Genomic DNA, 15515 nt, shown 5'->3' with positions numbered 1-15515 from the left:
AAATAACATTATTTGTTGAAATACCCAAGTATAATGGCACACAATAGTGCTCCTTAGAAGTGTTCCATAAGGAAACATATTTCTGGTTTGTGTTTGGGAAGGATAGATAAATTGATATGTGAATTTGAAGTTTTATTTGATTAGAGGTTAAATCACTGGTGTAAGATATACAAATATTTCCAGTGTGGAAGGAGCTAAGAAATTGTGGGAATGTTTTATTGCATGAGTCATTTCCCTTACAAATATTGCTTTAATATAATAACTAATATTTGTGGAAAATTAATACTGCATCAGGCACTGTGGAAGATGCTTTAATATAGTATCTCATTAATAACTTAAAACCATCATTTGAATTAGTGGCATATAATCAAATCTTTCCTCTATTTTAGCATCTGCCATAACTATTGATTGACTATGGATGACTATATCAAAATAGAGAAAATTGGAGAAGGTGAGTACTTTTTCATGTAAAAGTTTTAAATGACCCAATGATGCTATAACTTCTGCGACATAAAAGCATGTAAATATTTATTAAAATCCAACCTTTAAAGTATCTTTAATTACTAATGTGCATCAATATATATGTATATTCTAATATATATATATACACTAGAGGCCCAATGCACGAAATTTGTTCAAGGGCTTCAGCCCTTGCAGGCATCGGCTTCCTCAGAAAGGACTTCCAGAAGGTGGTTCGGCTGTCTGGTCTAATTAGCATATTACACTTTTATTATTATAGATATGTTCTTTATATAATAACTTAAACACAAAAATAACAAAAATGTTCACATTTTCAGAGAATTGAAATTATTATGATGATTCCCTGACAACCTCCCTGCCCAATAATCTTATATCTACTACTAAACTATATTCTAATTAAAACAATATTTCTATTTCAAAAAATATATATATTTTATTGATTTTGTACAGAGAGGAAGGGAGAGAGATAGAGAGTTAGAAACATAGATGAGAGAGAATCATCGATCAGCTGCCTCTTGCACACCCCCTACTGGGGATGTGTCTGCAACCGAGGTACATGCCTTGACCGGAATCGAACCCGGGACCCTTCAGTCCCCAAGCTGACGCTCTATCCATTGAGCCAAACCGGTCTCGGCAATATTTCTATTTTTATAAGTATTGATTATTGATGTCATATATATATATATATATATATATATATATATATATATATATGTTGGGCGGAGAAGTTAGGTTAGTAGAATTATGTTAAGTTTCATAATATACTTTTAGTCGCCTAAAATAAATTATTTATTTATTTATTTAAGATATATTTCTTGATTGATTTCAGAGAGGAAGGGAGGAGAGAGAGATAGCAAGATCAATGTTGAGAGAGAATCATTGATTGGCTGTTTCCTGTAACATCCTCCTGCTGGGGATCGAGCCCACAACCCAAGCATGTGCCCTTGGCCAAAATTAAACATGGAACCCTTCAGTCTGCAGGCTGACGGCTCTATCCACTGAGCCAAGATGGCTAGGACTAAAATTATTTTTAAGGCGATAAATATTTTTACCTAAATTGTCTGGACTGATTTAGGTAATTCACTATTAACCTAATTTAAATAAACTTTTTATTTAGTTATCCTAGGTTGAAATGATTTGTCATGTGTACATATTTAAGCTGCTTTAAAACCAATCTACCAATATAAAAGCATAAGCAACCGTTAGGACTGAACAACCAGAATGACCAGTCAACCAGGTGCTATGGTGCGTACTGACCCCCAGGGGGCAGACACTCATTGCAGGAGCCTCCCTCTAGTGGTCAGTGCACTCCCTTAGCCAACCTCTCACTGCCCCTTCCCACTGGCCCAACCAACCTCCTGCGACCCCCTCCCACCCTGCCCCCCCAATTAACCCCAATGGGAGCCCCACTGGCCAACTTCTTGCGGCCCTTCCCTACTCTGGCTCCCCCCACCCCCAGATCAGCCCCAATGGGAGGACCAGGTGGCCGACCCCCTGTGGCCCCCAATAGGCCTGATCACCACCTGCCAGGCGGAGGGACCCCACCTGTGCATGAATTCATGCACTGGGCCTCTAATAATATACAGTCATTCATTCCCTACCTAGCAATTTCATTAGAGGTTTTTAAAGAAAGTTTTTATCTATATGTTATAAAATTGGGATAAAAATGCCCTTTTGTCTCTTCCTCTCTCCCCCAACAGAATATCTTAAGGTTGGTTTGTTTTATTTTTTAATACTCACCCAAGGATATTTTTTAAAACATATTATTGATTTCAGAGGGGAAGGGAGAGGGAGAGAGAGAAACATCAATGATGAGAATCATTGATCAGTTGCTTCCTACATGCCCCCTACTGAGGATTAAGCCTGCATGTGCCCTGACTGGGAATTGAACTGACACCTGGTTCATAGGTCAACTCTCAACCTCTGGGCCACACTGGCTGGGCCCAAGGTTATTTTTCTATTAATCTTTTTTAGAGAGAGTGGGAGGGAGGGAGAGGAGAGAGAGACAGCAAGATATCAGTGTGACATTGCTTAGTTGCCTACTGTTTGTACCTAGAGGCCAGGGATCAAACCTGCAACCCAGGTACTTGCTCTTGACCCATAAATGAACCCTCAATCCTTCTGTCTGAGGGCCCATGCTCTAACCACTTGAGCCACGGGGAAATGAGTTGTTGGTATGACATTTTAAACTCTTCAAAGACAGATGATACAGCTTATATAAAATACTTCCTGATCCAATTTATGTAGGTTCTGTTTGAGGAACATTCTTTTCTGTATGAGGGTTATTAACTATTTGAAATTCATAGAGAACCTTTTACAGAGTTTTCTGAAAGTGTCACAGGGACCCCTGTTAGAAATATTTCTTTTCTTTTTTAAAAAAAATATATTTTATTGATTTTTTACAGAGAGGAAGAGAGAGGGATAGAGAGTTAGAAATATCGATGAGAGAGAATCATCGATCAGCTGCCTCTTGCACAACCCCTTTTGGGGATGTGCCCATAACCAAGGTACATGCCCTTGACCAGAATCGAACCCGGGACCTTTCAGTCCACAGGCTGACGCTTTATCCACTGAGCCAAACCAGTTTCGGCAGAAATATTTCTTGAGCCCAAATCTTTACATTGTATTTTTATGCCTATGTTATCGTAGGTAGGGTATAAGACAAGAGATAAATTTCAGTTTGCGAAGAATACATTTTCTTCTCTAATATGTGCTGGAAAATTACTGGTAATTTAAATGTATGGAAACTTGTGATGACTACATGAATTGTATTTTTCAATTGAAGATACAGTAGGTTGCAGCTATCCTCAGTTTCTTTTTATAAGTGTTAAGGGTATAATTATGAGTAAGATGCTTCCTATCTGTACACAACAGACATTTCCATCATGTGACACCTTATGGGACTCAATCATCTTTAAAATCTTGCTCAGTTCATGGAGGGGTATCCCATAGCAGACATTTACTTTGCTATTTCAGGTACCTATGGAGTAGTGTATAAGGGCAGACACAAAACTACAGGTCAAATAGTAGCCATGAAGAAAATCAGACTGGAAAGTGAAGAGGAAGGGGTTCCTAGTACGGCGATTCGGGAAATTTCTCTATTAAAAGAACTTCGTCATCCAAACATAGTCAGGTATGGTATAATATCTGGATTTAAACCATTTCCGCATACTGTTTAAAATGTGCATTCCCATGTGGAAATATTTACATTTGCTTAATTTTTATGTAACCTTGCTGAGTGGAATAGAACTCTATTATTTTTGTTAATTGAGAATGCTGGACATAGGAAAAATAGGCTGGTAAAACAGGAACAAAGTTAGAAGAGCTTGGTCATAGAGATTAGTAATTGGGGCTGAAAGATCAAGGTAAACTGCATGTGAGAGAAAAGGAAGACCTTTTTACTGAGCTTTGTCAACTCTCATTCAAAGCTCTGGTTCTTAAAGATCCCTCAATCAGAGTCGTAAGACAGGAAGGTAGGTTAGATGAAAAAGAAAAGTTTCTTCCTTTTTAAATATGTGGGCTGGTGTTTTGGGGTGGGTTGTCTTTCTAAAGGTCGAAGTTAGTATTTAACTGAATTTAGGTGGACTGGATATAGTAGTGAGCAACAATTAAGTTCAGATACTACTTTAAATTTATTCTGATAATTTACCTTAATGGAAAATCCAAGCTCTGAACAAGCAGTCAGCTTAGAAATGCCATTTTAGAATGGTCAAAATGTCATTTTAGAGCAGGCAAAAATGTTTATTATTTTTTCATATAATTGTTTTATTTTTTTAGTCTTCAAGATGTGCTCATGCAAGATTCCAGATTATATCTCATCTTTGAATACCTTTCCATGGATCTAAAAAAATACTTGGATTCTATCCCTTCTGGTCAGTTCATGGATGCTGCACTTGTTAAGGTAAGACGCTTGTCTAATTTTATTAGTATTCATTCACTGTGAATATATAGGGTCTACTCTGTATTTCACCTGCGTTTTGTGGGAGTATGCTTGGGAAAAGTGTTAGAAAGTAGAGTGAGGAAGAAAAGAGTATTTTATTTTCTTCCCACAGTCCAGAGATTAGATTGTTAATAGGAACCATTTTTACTAAATGATTCTTCTAATTATAAAATGAAAAGTTGTGTCTGAGACAACATAAAATCAATAATCATGTATTGTTGAAAAATAGTTTACTCTGGTTTTGGTTTTGTTTTTTAAGTGAAAGCCAAATTTTTATTACAGAAAAGCTCCCTGCTGCAGAGAGGGCACCTGTACTGGTTGCCCTAGGTCAGTGGTAGGCAAACTCATTAGTCAACAGAGAAGTTTGCCACCCACTGCCCTAGGGTATTCCAATCTTGTAAACATGTAAAACAAAGTAACAAACACCTGGGGCAAGTGATGTTGGCAGGTAGTTTTATTATTTTCTGATTTTGAATATGTTTGAATTAAATATTGTAGATATTATATACTATTAAACTATACATGTATGCACAATTTAAAAGAGATGAAGTGTATACAATGAAAGTGTTTTATCCTTATACCATCTTGAGTAAAGCATTCTTCTAGTTGTCTTATAAAACAACTCTGAACTACTAGACAGTTTTTTCTGATCATTGTGTCTATTTAAACATAATCATAATATTCTCATCATTTTGGGGGGGGGGATCTGATCACTGTCTCTAAAGAGGAAATAAATATGTAAAGATAAAAGATAGAAGTGAAAAAGACAAATTGTTATCAGTTTATAGAGAAAAAGTTTTAAGAAACTTTCTCTACAGAAAACTTGTGACTTAAAGAACGAGGAACCGAGGGTGGAGTGGGGACCAGGTGTAGGGAAGCTATGGGAGGGCCGGGGGGAGAAAAAAAAAGACAATTAGGGACCAAAAATTAAGTAAAATAAGACAAAATGAATTCATATGGATATAGATGTGTGCATAGGATGAATATCTTTGTCTTAGTGTACAAGCATATGTCGCATTTAAATAGGTTTTTCAACCTTTCAAATGCTTCTCGTTCATCTCAGAAGTCCTAAAAGTTTTTTGGTAGTAAATTATTTCCCTGTATTATAATTTCTTCTCTCTTTGCAACAAATTCAACAAGGTTATTTAGAAAATCGTTACGTGCTTTGCAGTTAAGCTTCTAACATATTTTCTTCTTCCAGAGTTATTTGTACCAAATCCTACAAGGGATTGTGTTTTGTCACTCTAGAAGAGTTCTACACAGAGACTTAAAACCTCAAAACCTATTGATTGATGACAAAGGAACAATTAAACTGGCTGATTTTGGCCTTGCCAGAGCTTTTGGAATACCTATTAGAGTATATACACATGAGGTACGGAGAATCATGTGCTTTTGAGTATGTGATTGCTGGATTGTCTTCCATATTTGTTTTTTAAGTCAAGAAAGAAATGCTCAAAAAAGATTTCCACTCGGCCATGTTAGTTTTATTGCCTCAGCTCTGCATTCACCATTCATTGCATGCTATGTAAAAATGGAACTGGAACCACTGAATATTTTCCTTCGCTGGCTGGTGAGATGCTATGCTTTGTCACTAGGGGGTGCTGAAAAAGCATTGCAGGAAGAATGTGTTTCCCTTAGAGTTTTCATGATTTCTTCTAGTCAGTCTCTCATTATCTCAATCCCAGTACAGTTAATAATCCTTTGTACTAATTTTCCCCATTCAATCAGCATGTGGTTTTTATCTGTCTCCCGATTGGCTTCTCTCTGAAACATAAGCAAATTGGTTAAAAAATAGGTTTTGTTGTTTAAGGGGTACTGTTTAAGATACATTTTAAGAGTATAAATATAATCATGTTTCATCAGTATTATACTGATGACCTGGCATTTCACTTGTTATTTCTGAAGGGAATGTTGGATTTTGTAGTATAGGATTATAGTCATGTGTTGCTTAATGTCTGGGATGTGTTCTGAGAAATATATCTGCAAGCCATTTTGTCACCTCAAACATACAGTGCACTTACACAAACAGATTATATAATCTATATATTTATGCTATAGGGTATTGCTGCTGGACTACAAATCTGTACAATATGTTATATACTGAATACTGTAGCCAGTTGTAACAATGGTATGGGTCTAAACTTAGAAGCTACAGCAACATAACCTGTAAAATTTAAAAAATGATTCAGCTGTATAAGGCACTTAGGAAGCTAGCAGGTTTGAAAGTTGTTCTGGGGGAGGCAGTGAGTGAGTGAGTGGCGAGTGAAATGTGAAGTCCTTGGATGTTACTATACTGTAGGCTTTGTAAACACTGCACTTAGTAGATAGACTACATTCGATGGTTTTTTAAAGCATAGTGTTGCACTATGACATTAGGATGGCTATGACTTCTAGGAATTTTTTTAGCTTCATTATAATCTTATGGGACCACCGTTGTATATCACCCGTCCTTGACTGAAATGTTTTTATGCGTCACATGTCTGTATCGGTAAACTGTCTTCTGTGGAGTTGTCTACCCTTCAGCCCAAACACTGTCCCCACATGAAATTTAAAGCAGTGCTCATCTCTTGGATGTCTTGGCTTATATTTATCCTATTGTATCATTTTCCCATGGCTTATGCCATTGACCTCATTGATTTTTAAGCTAAAGGTGATATTGTTACCATTGTGGTAAATTATATATTCTAAAATAATCTGCTCTAGACCACTAATAAACTATTATGTAACTTTTTCATATTTTTAGTATGTAAGCAGTACATGCAAACAATATAATCAGAGGCAGTCATTCAGCCTTCTAAAGGACAGTCCTAATGAAACATAAATGTGTACATTTAGGTAAATTAATGCACCACATTTACTCAGTGTGAATATTTGCTTTGTAATAGGTGGTCACACTTTGGTATAGATCTCCAGAAGTGTTGCTGGGGTCAGCTCGCTATTCGACTCCAGTTGACATTTGGAGTATAGGCACCATATTTGCAGAATTAGCAACTAAGAAACCACTCTTCCATGGGGATTCAGAAATTGATCAACTCTTCAGAATTTTCAGGTATTTTTTTTTAAGCTGTTAAAAACTTTAAAGGCAACGTAATATAAATAAGATTATATTTATGCTTTAATAATTTTTTGTTTTACTATGGCTTTTAGAGCTTTGGGTACCCCCAACAATGAAGTGTGGCCAGAGGTGGAGTCTTTACAGGACTATAAGAATACATTTCCCAAGTGGAAACCAGGAAGCCTGTCATCCCATGTCAAAAACTTGGATGAGGATGGCTTGGATCTTCTCTCGGTAGGGGCTGCCCTTTATACTGTCATTGATGATTCTTAGGCAAATAGCTCTTATGTCTGTTATGTTACTAGCTCGTTTCAGATACCAAGAAATCCTAGTAATTTTGAGAGGAGAATTAGTATGATATTTATTTTGAGAAGTAAATGAATTAATTGTTTTCATTATTTTTTGTTTTTCTTGATCTGACAGACAGCTTCAGATCAAGGGAAGGGAAGGTTAAGGTTAATAACACTTTTATACTTATTTAAGTTGCTGATTTGTAGTAGCCTCCCTTTCTAGCTTTTTTGTCTCATTACATACTACTTTTAAGTTTATCCAAGTCAAAGTTGTTTCCTTTGTTGCTTCATTTTTTTAGTTATTAAAACCTTTTACTGCATGAACAATAAAACAAAAACAGTATTGGGACCAAAAAATAAAATGTCCTAGGCCTGTTTCAGGAAGTTAGTTTTAGAACAATATTTAAATATTGAGCTTTTAGGAGGAAGTAATAATAAATCTCTGCTAACTTGATTCCAGAAAAAAAATAATGTTTTACAGTTTACTAAACAAAGTAATCTATTGCTATGTCATCATATACATCTTCTAGTTTGTTTCTGGGCACCTTTCACACTTTATAAATCATTATGCCACCAGATTCAGCGTGTATTTCCCAATTGTTTGCAGTGAAGTCCAGTCTTTTACCTGCTTTTCAACATACTGTGTTATCAATAGTGCTGATTTGAGGTAAAAGGCCTCCCATATTCTGGGCCCAGCATATCTTTTTTTTAACATCTGTAATTTTTTAATATAAAGAATTTCACCTCAATGAAGAAAACAAAAATTAAATACCGTAAGTCAGAGGGCCTTAGTCTAGCCACTGGTCATTCTTTGTTGCTGGAGGAAGTCCTGTGTGTGGACAAAATTTCCACCCAGTGGTTACAATCCACAATGCCTCCAGACATTGCCAAGTATCCCCTGAAGGGCAGTCTCACACAGTTGAGAACCATTGCTGTAAGTAAAAAATCAGAAGATAAAATTTAAGGTTAATATTTAACTTTATCCATCTTTTTCTAGTGATGTACAAATTAGTATGAGATTGATGGATTCATTTAAAGACTCATTTTTGCTATATTTGTAACACATTGCCCTTGGGTTTTGTTTTTACTTGGAACTTGTTGAAGCTACATTAGAAACCACTATAGTTGCCATTATTTCAGGAATGTTGTAAATAACTCAGACGGCAATTTCTCAAAGTAAATATAATTAACTAGATATCTTTGTTAAATGTATGTTTTGGTTTTCAAGCTGTTTCTGAATGCTAGTGTCTTAAACTATAATTTATAGCAAAAAGAGGTTATTATCAAGATACCTATAATTTAAGAAATAGGTTATTCTAGAGCTAGAGGGTGAAGGATAGTGGATGAGATACTTATGTGATTTAGTATTAAACTAATGGAAATGTTCATCTGTAGGTTTTCATTAAAATTAGCTTATGGCTTATTAAGCTTCTTAGTAGAGTTTAGGCTTTATGTAGTTTTTTTTTTAATGGGTTATTTTTTAAAATAAAAAACTTTTTTCTTTTTATCTTTCCCCTCCAGAAAATGTTAGTATATGATCCTGCCAAACGAATTTCGGGCAAAATGGCACTGATTCATCCATATTTCAGTGATTTGGACAATCAGATTAAGAAGATGTAATTTTCTGACAAGGGTTTCCACATGTTGTATTAAGAACAGATAGTTATATTTTTACTGTCAACTCTATTTTTGTCTTGTGTATTTTTGTCTTCTTTGTTGTAAAACTTAAGCTATACTTCATCTTCTAACTTCAAAATTGTAACTTAAAAATGTAAATATTATTCTATATGAATTTAAATATAATTCTGTATATGTTTGCAGATCTCACTGTAACAGCTATTTCTTACTATAATAAAACTTCTGTATAAATCTAATATTGGTGTCAGGAATTGGACAAAATTTGAGGTAGCTTAAATCATTAAACCTTACAGCAATCCGGTTTTTCTTTCATTGGAATTGCTATAATTTAGCAAAGTGTACCAATTAAGTTCAGACTTCATAATACTTTCAAGTATTTGTATGTTATCTAGATGTTTAAATTTTCTTGTTAGTTTCTTGTCATGTGTTAACTGTACAACCTGCCTAAAGATTAATGTTTTTCTACTGGTATTTCAATTTGTGATCTAAATGATTAAGCAGTCAGAATGAGAAAACTGCCCAGATTTGAGAAATAATGCTAAATTTATAGAGGTTTTTGATAACTTAAAATACTAGCATTAGAGTATGCCAAAGTTTACTACGTTTTGCAGCTAAAGATCAAAGACTGACAGTAGCAGAAAAGAATAGTATAGAGAATTTATGATAGTATAGAGATTTTAGATAGGTTATGAAAAAATATTTGTCCAAGTGAATTCTTATTATGCCTTGGTCAGAGTTAATAACTGTGAAGGAGTTGCTTATTGTTGCTTTCAATTCTGACTTAAACATTATGTCAACATTTGCAAATAAAGTTTTTATTAGTAGCCTTCAAAGGTTCACGTATTTAGCTAAAATCACTAAATTGGGGAGTTAAATTGTTTAATAATGCTGCTCATTATGATTCTTACTTATGAGCAGCCAAATTTAAATTGTTATAGCCAAGAGAAATGTCTGTGAAAATAGTTTTATCAATTTTAGTGGACATCTATCTTTTCACCATGTATCCTCTATTTTTCCTCCTTTTTACCCATGGCTAGAACAGGCATTCCTGTGTTATCTATCCTGACACCCAATTGATTGGATATGTAATGGGTGATCTATAATCTATTGTATAGTGCCTCGGAGTTTTTCCACTCTGTATGAAAAAGTACAACATATGGGTCACTTTGTTTGGCAGTGGGACTTACAAGATATGAGGTTTGGGGGAAGCTAGCCTGCAGTAAGAGTGCAGAGCCTTGGAGATGGAAGTCATTTGGGATCATATTGTGGAGAATTAAGAATTTATGGTGGGAATTTGGTAAATGAAAGGTCACTATCAGCGTATCTGACATAATTAAGTCTTGGTACTTATGATTTAGTTATATATAGATACATGGTTGTTACCCATGCTTGGGGCCTTGTGGATTTAGAAGCAGCACAACCTCACTATTGTCATGGAGTTTAGTTTGAAAAGTCAGTAATTCATCAGTTTAGAATCTACTAGGTGGATCAGGGCATTGAGATGATAGAACACTCATCAATTGCTATAATGAGGGACCTACTTTTCCTGCACCTATCTGTGTAATCCTGTGTATAATGTTTATGGCAGCTTCAGTGAGGGTGAAAAGCTGCTGAACTGGATCCTCATGCATACTTTTAAATTGGCTTGTGCTTCTGATTAATATTAAAATGGAGCTTGTCTCTGCACCAGTAGGTTTTAAATCTGTTATGTGCTAGAAACACTTGGGACTAACACTGCTTCTATCTGAACAATTTTGAAATTGAAAATTATGAAATGTATTCCAGGAAATTTCAAAAGTTCCCCAAGCTGATTCTGATGTAGCCCAGTTATCACATTTGGTGGTGAGTTTAACTCTTAGACCTACATACAGTTTTAGTTCTTAAAACTTCATGCAATATCTTTCACTTGTTCTATTTCTATTTCATTCTACTGTAGTGAGGAAAGAGGGCTGTATATTTCTTCACTGATCTCAGACTAATGTGCCGTGAGCATACACTGAGAATTACTCTACAGATTCTCCCTAGTTTCCTGAGGATTTTTAAACCTATTTTAACTTTGAATATAGATGCAGTAATGATGCAGAGAACTTTGAGGAGGCTTGAGAGCTCTATCAGAAAAAACTTTTACATTCATTCCTTTAGCAAACTAGTTCATAAAAGGTCAACTTCAATCTCCCTGTTGAAATAGTTAACCATATTCAAAGGAGTCATATGGGGCCATAGACACATTTTGCATTGAGGATGGAGCAAAGACTGATGTCTGTGGAATGTGGAGTGAAGAGAGTAGTGGGTATTGTTGAAATAGGTTTCTGGCAAGATGGATAGATTATTGAATGATTAAAGGAAGAGCGAAGGAAGGGAAGGTTAAAGCATGAAAGGTCCTGCAAGAGAATTACTGACTTAAAAATAGCATTTAGGAAAAGGCAAAGGTGGGGCAGTAATGGTATTGACAACAATTATAACCTTAGTCCTTTTGGAGAAGGGGTAAAGTTCAATGAAGTATTTTGGAAGGGCGAGTAGACATTTTCACCTGTCTAATGTCAATTTTCTACGACCATCAAAGCTTCAGAAAGAATGTATTGAGAGTCACACTTGGCTGTTAAAGAGAAGTTATAATGATAGCATTCCTTTGGAATGCTGAAGGTCTGTGGTTTTCAAACCTGTTAAAACAGATTTCTGGTCTGTTTCCAGAGTCTGATTCAGTAGGTCCTGTGGCCATGAATGTCCTTTCTTAAGCTCCCAGGTGATGCTGATGGTGCAGGGGCCACACTGGGAATCACTTCAAAAGGCTGAGAATTGAGCAGAAGGAGAAATTGACCTAAAGTCAAGCATATGTTTAGAGGTGGAACTGGAACTTGAACTTAAATATTACATGGCAGTATTGAGAAAAATGAATGGTGGAATATAAAAATTCCAGGTTTAGAACTGGAGAGATTAGAGCTTGGCTCCAGTTCTGCCATTTCTGTCTGTGGCCTTGAATAAGTCACTTGGTGGCTTTAAGTCCATTTCCTCAATTGGGGTTTATTATTCCTATAAATAGGGTTGTTGTGAGAGATGAAGATAGGATTGCCAAGCATTCTGCTTATACAGGACATAATTTATCAAGATGGCCTGAAATAAATGTCCTTTTTTCAATACATTACAAAAATTGGGTAGTTAGAGCTGTTTTTCTGCCACAGTAACTGGTGCTTAAATCTTTAAGTTGCAGCACTAGTTGAAGGGTATAGGTAAAGTTCCTGGCACATAGTAATTTTCTTCTTTGAGCTCTCATCACTTCTTTCTCATTACCTGTTAAAGCCCTTCTCTTACTTTCTTACTAACTTATAAGTCCAGTGAGGGCAGGGGTCATGATTTTGTTTTTAATTTTATTTTTCAGTTACAGTTAACATTCAATATCATTATGTATTAGTGTCAGGTGTAGAGTATAATGAGTGATTAGACAATCATACTTTACAAAGCGATCCCCCCCAATATTTCAAGTACCTAACTGTACTATACATAGTTATTACAATGTTATTGACTATATATGTTGTGTTATACTTTGCATCCATGGGACTATTTTGTGATTACCTATTTGTAGTTCTTAAACCACCGACCTTTTTCACTCAGCCTCTTTCCCTGTCCCTTCTGACAACAGTCAGTCTGTTTTCTATGAGTCTGTTTCTATTGTATTTTGTCCTTTAGGTTCCACATTTAAGTGAAATCATATATGTACTACCACAACTTGTTATCTACTCATCTATTGATAGACACTTGGGTTGTTTCATACCTTGACTATTATAAATAATGCTGCAATGAACATAAGGGTGTATATATTCTTTTTAAGTAGTGTTTTTGGGGTTTCTTTGGAAATATATCCAGAAATGAAATCACTGTGTCATAAGGTAGTTCCATTTTTAATTTTTTGAGGAAACTATATTGTTTTTTTCATAATGGCTGCACCAATCTGCATTCCCACCAACAGTACACTCAGTGTTCCCTTTTCTCCATCACTTTTTTGTTAATTTATTATTGATAGCCATTCTGACTGGTGTGAGGTGATATCTCATCTTGGCTTTATTTGCATTTTCTGGTTAGTGACATTGAGCATCTTTTCATATATCTGTTGGCCATTTATATGTCCTCTTGGAGAAATGTCTATTCAGATCCTCTGAGGAATCATGTTTTGTTCTTCAATCCTCACAGCCCTTGATCTATATATATATATATACACTTTATTAATTTTTTTTTTTTTTTTTTTTTTTTTTTTTTTTTTTACAGAGAGGAAGGGAGAGAGACAGAGTTAGAAACATTGATGATAGAGAAACATTGATTAGCTGCCTCCTGCACACCCCCTCTACTGGGGATCTGCCCACAACCAAGGTACATGTCTGTGACTGGAATCGAACCTGGGACCTTTCAGTCCGCAGGCCAATGCTCTATCCACTGAGCCAAACTAGTTAGGGCAAGGCATTTTTATTTTACAAATGATTTAACCAAGATTCTAGAGCTTAAGAATTAGCCAAAGGTCACAAGGCTAGTCAATGCCAGAGCAAGGACCTGCCTGGGGTTTTAAAAACAAACAAACACACACACAGACACACACACACACACAATTGATTTCAGAAAGGGACACAGAAACATCATTGATGAGAGTATCATGGATTGACTGCCTTCTGCATGCCTCCTACTGGAAATCAAGCCCCTGAACCAGGCATGTACCCCGATTGGGAATTGAACTTATGGTTCACAAGGTCAGTGCTTAACCACTGACCCATGAAATTATCAGTTTGAATTGGAATTCTGTCCTTTAAACCGAAGAGTCCTGACTAATACAGCTGCAAATGGATAAATAGTTTTAAAGGAATTTTCACCCTTGAAGTTATAAATCCTTACATAATTATCTTCTTTCTTTAAAGTCCTTTATTGCTCAGAACCATTGTTTTCCTCAGGACTTCTAGTATTGATTGTGTAAATGTACTGTATGCATATTGAATCTGCAAACTTTTGAGGAATGTTTATATATGGGTCTCTACCAGGCAGGAGTAGAAATCTGCAGAACACACTTTTCTACCGGCAATTATTCTTTCCCTTGATAGGATTTCAAACCATGTTACTGTTAAGGAAATAATGCCATAACAAAAGCAGAAGGTATTTGGAGAATTTATTTGCTAATGAGTATTAGAAGATCTTTATCTTCGTAAAGAGCTTGGTAGTAATTAAATAGCATATGCTAATTCAGTAGGCAGAAACTTCCTACACCATAAAAATGCTCTGCTCTTAACTGTAAAACAAGAATAATTATACTATAACACAATCTTCACAGTACAGAGAGAAAAGATACATTTCCCAACAGAACATAACCATTTGTCTCAATGGTTCCGGCATGACAAACGTATTTTTGTGCAAGAAAATATAAGTATGTTCTTCCTGAAGTGTGCTCACTGTTTCTGGGACCCAAATGGGGAGCAGAGCATTTGCTCTTATCTTGCCAGTAAATCTTGCTAGAATTTGAACATAGTTTTAAAAGCTCTTTGTGGCTTCTTGTTTGAAATACTTCTCCTGTACAAGCACTAATGGAAAATGGCTCTGAACGTAAAAAGTTTGCAATTTTCCAGATGAGCACAAAACTGACCACTAGGCATCAATCTGAAGCCCCATGAACTGGATGACAAACATCTTGTTATTTATGTATTGGGAACTCTAATTGCCTGTGCTAATAAGGTCATAGCAGCTTGGATGACCCCAAAGAGCAAACATCTCACCTTCCTCGCCCCACATTTTGGTATTTCCTGGGTAACCCACCCACTTTCAGCAATAAATCTTACTTCCTAGTTAGTGAGATTAGAAAATCTTAGAATGGAATGGGAACTTGGGTTTCACAATTCAATGCTTATCTTCCCAAGGAGCAACCTGGAATTGCTGCAATAGAGTGAGAACTAGAAGTTAGGTTTTCTGACATTCAGTTTAAAGAGTTCCTACTCTTTTAGATCGACTCTGATAGCGAAGTTAGGGATTAATAACAGAGTCTAGAAGGAAATTAAGTGTTTCAAGGAGAAAATACTCAGGCAGGAGAGACCCCAAGTAATTAGGAGAAAAACAGAAGTCAGATCAGAGAAAGTTGCATAGATTT

General features: G+C 35.7%; 1 protein-coding gene across 4 annotated transcripts in view; it reads left to right on the top strand.

Annotated features, from left to right (window-relative positions):
- Positions 1–10358, top strand: part of CDK1 (cyclin dependent kinase 1) — a 28005-nt gene extending 17647 nt beyond the window's left edge. For 2 of the 4 annotated variants that reach the window (XM_045581829.1, XM_036438398.2), the window contains 7 exons: positions 390–451; positions 3457–3613; positions 4258–4381; positions 5622–5792; positions 7306–7469; positions 7568–7709; positions 9287–10358. In XM_045581829.1, the coding sequence (XP_045437785.1) occupies positions 415–451; positions 3457–3613; positions 4258–4381; positions 5622–5792; positions 7306–7469; positions 7568–7709; positions 9287–9385 (894 nt within the window). In that variant the 5' untranslated portion in view covers positions 390–414 and the 3' untranslated portion in view covers positions 9386–10358. Of the gene's footprint in view, positions 1–389; positions 452–3456; positions 3614–4257; positions 4382–5621; positions 5793–7303; positions 7470–7567; positions 7710–9286 lie in introns of those variants that run through there. The other 2 variants (XM_036438400.2, XM_036438401.1) reach the window with 2 other exon arrangements.
- Positions 10359–15515: the final 5157 nt, after the last annotated feature.

The sequence above is a fragment of the Pipistrellus kuhlii genome, unplaced genomic scaffold (assembly GCF_014108245.1).
Source record: "Pipistrellus kuhlii isolate mPipKuh1 unplaced genomic scaffold, mPipKuh1.p scaffold_m20_p_15, whole genome shotgun sequence".
Classification (NCBI taxonomy): Eukaryota; Metazoa; Chordata; class Mammalia; order Chiroptera; family Vespertilionidae; genus Pipistrellus; species Pipistrellus kuhlii.
This window is presented reverse-complemented; position numbering and strand designations above follow the sequence as displayed.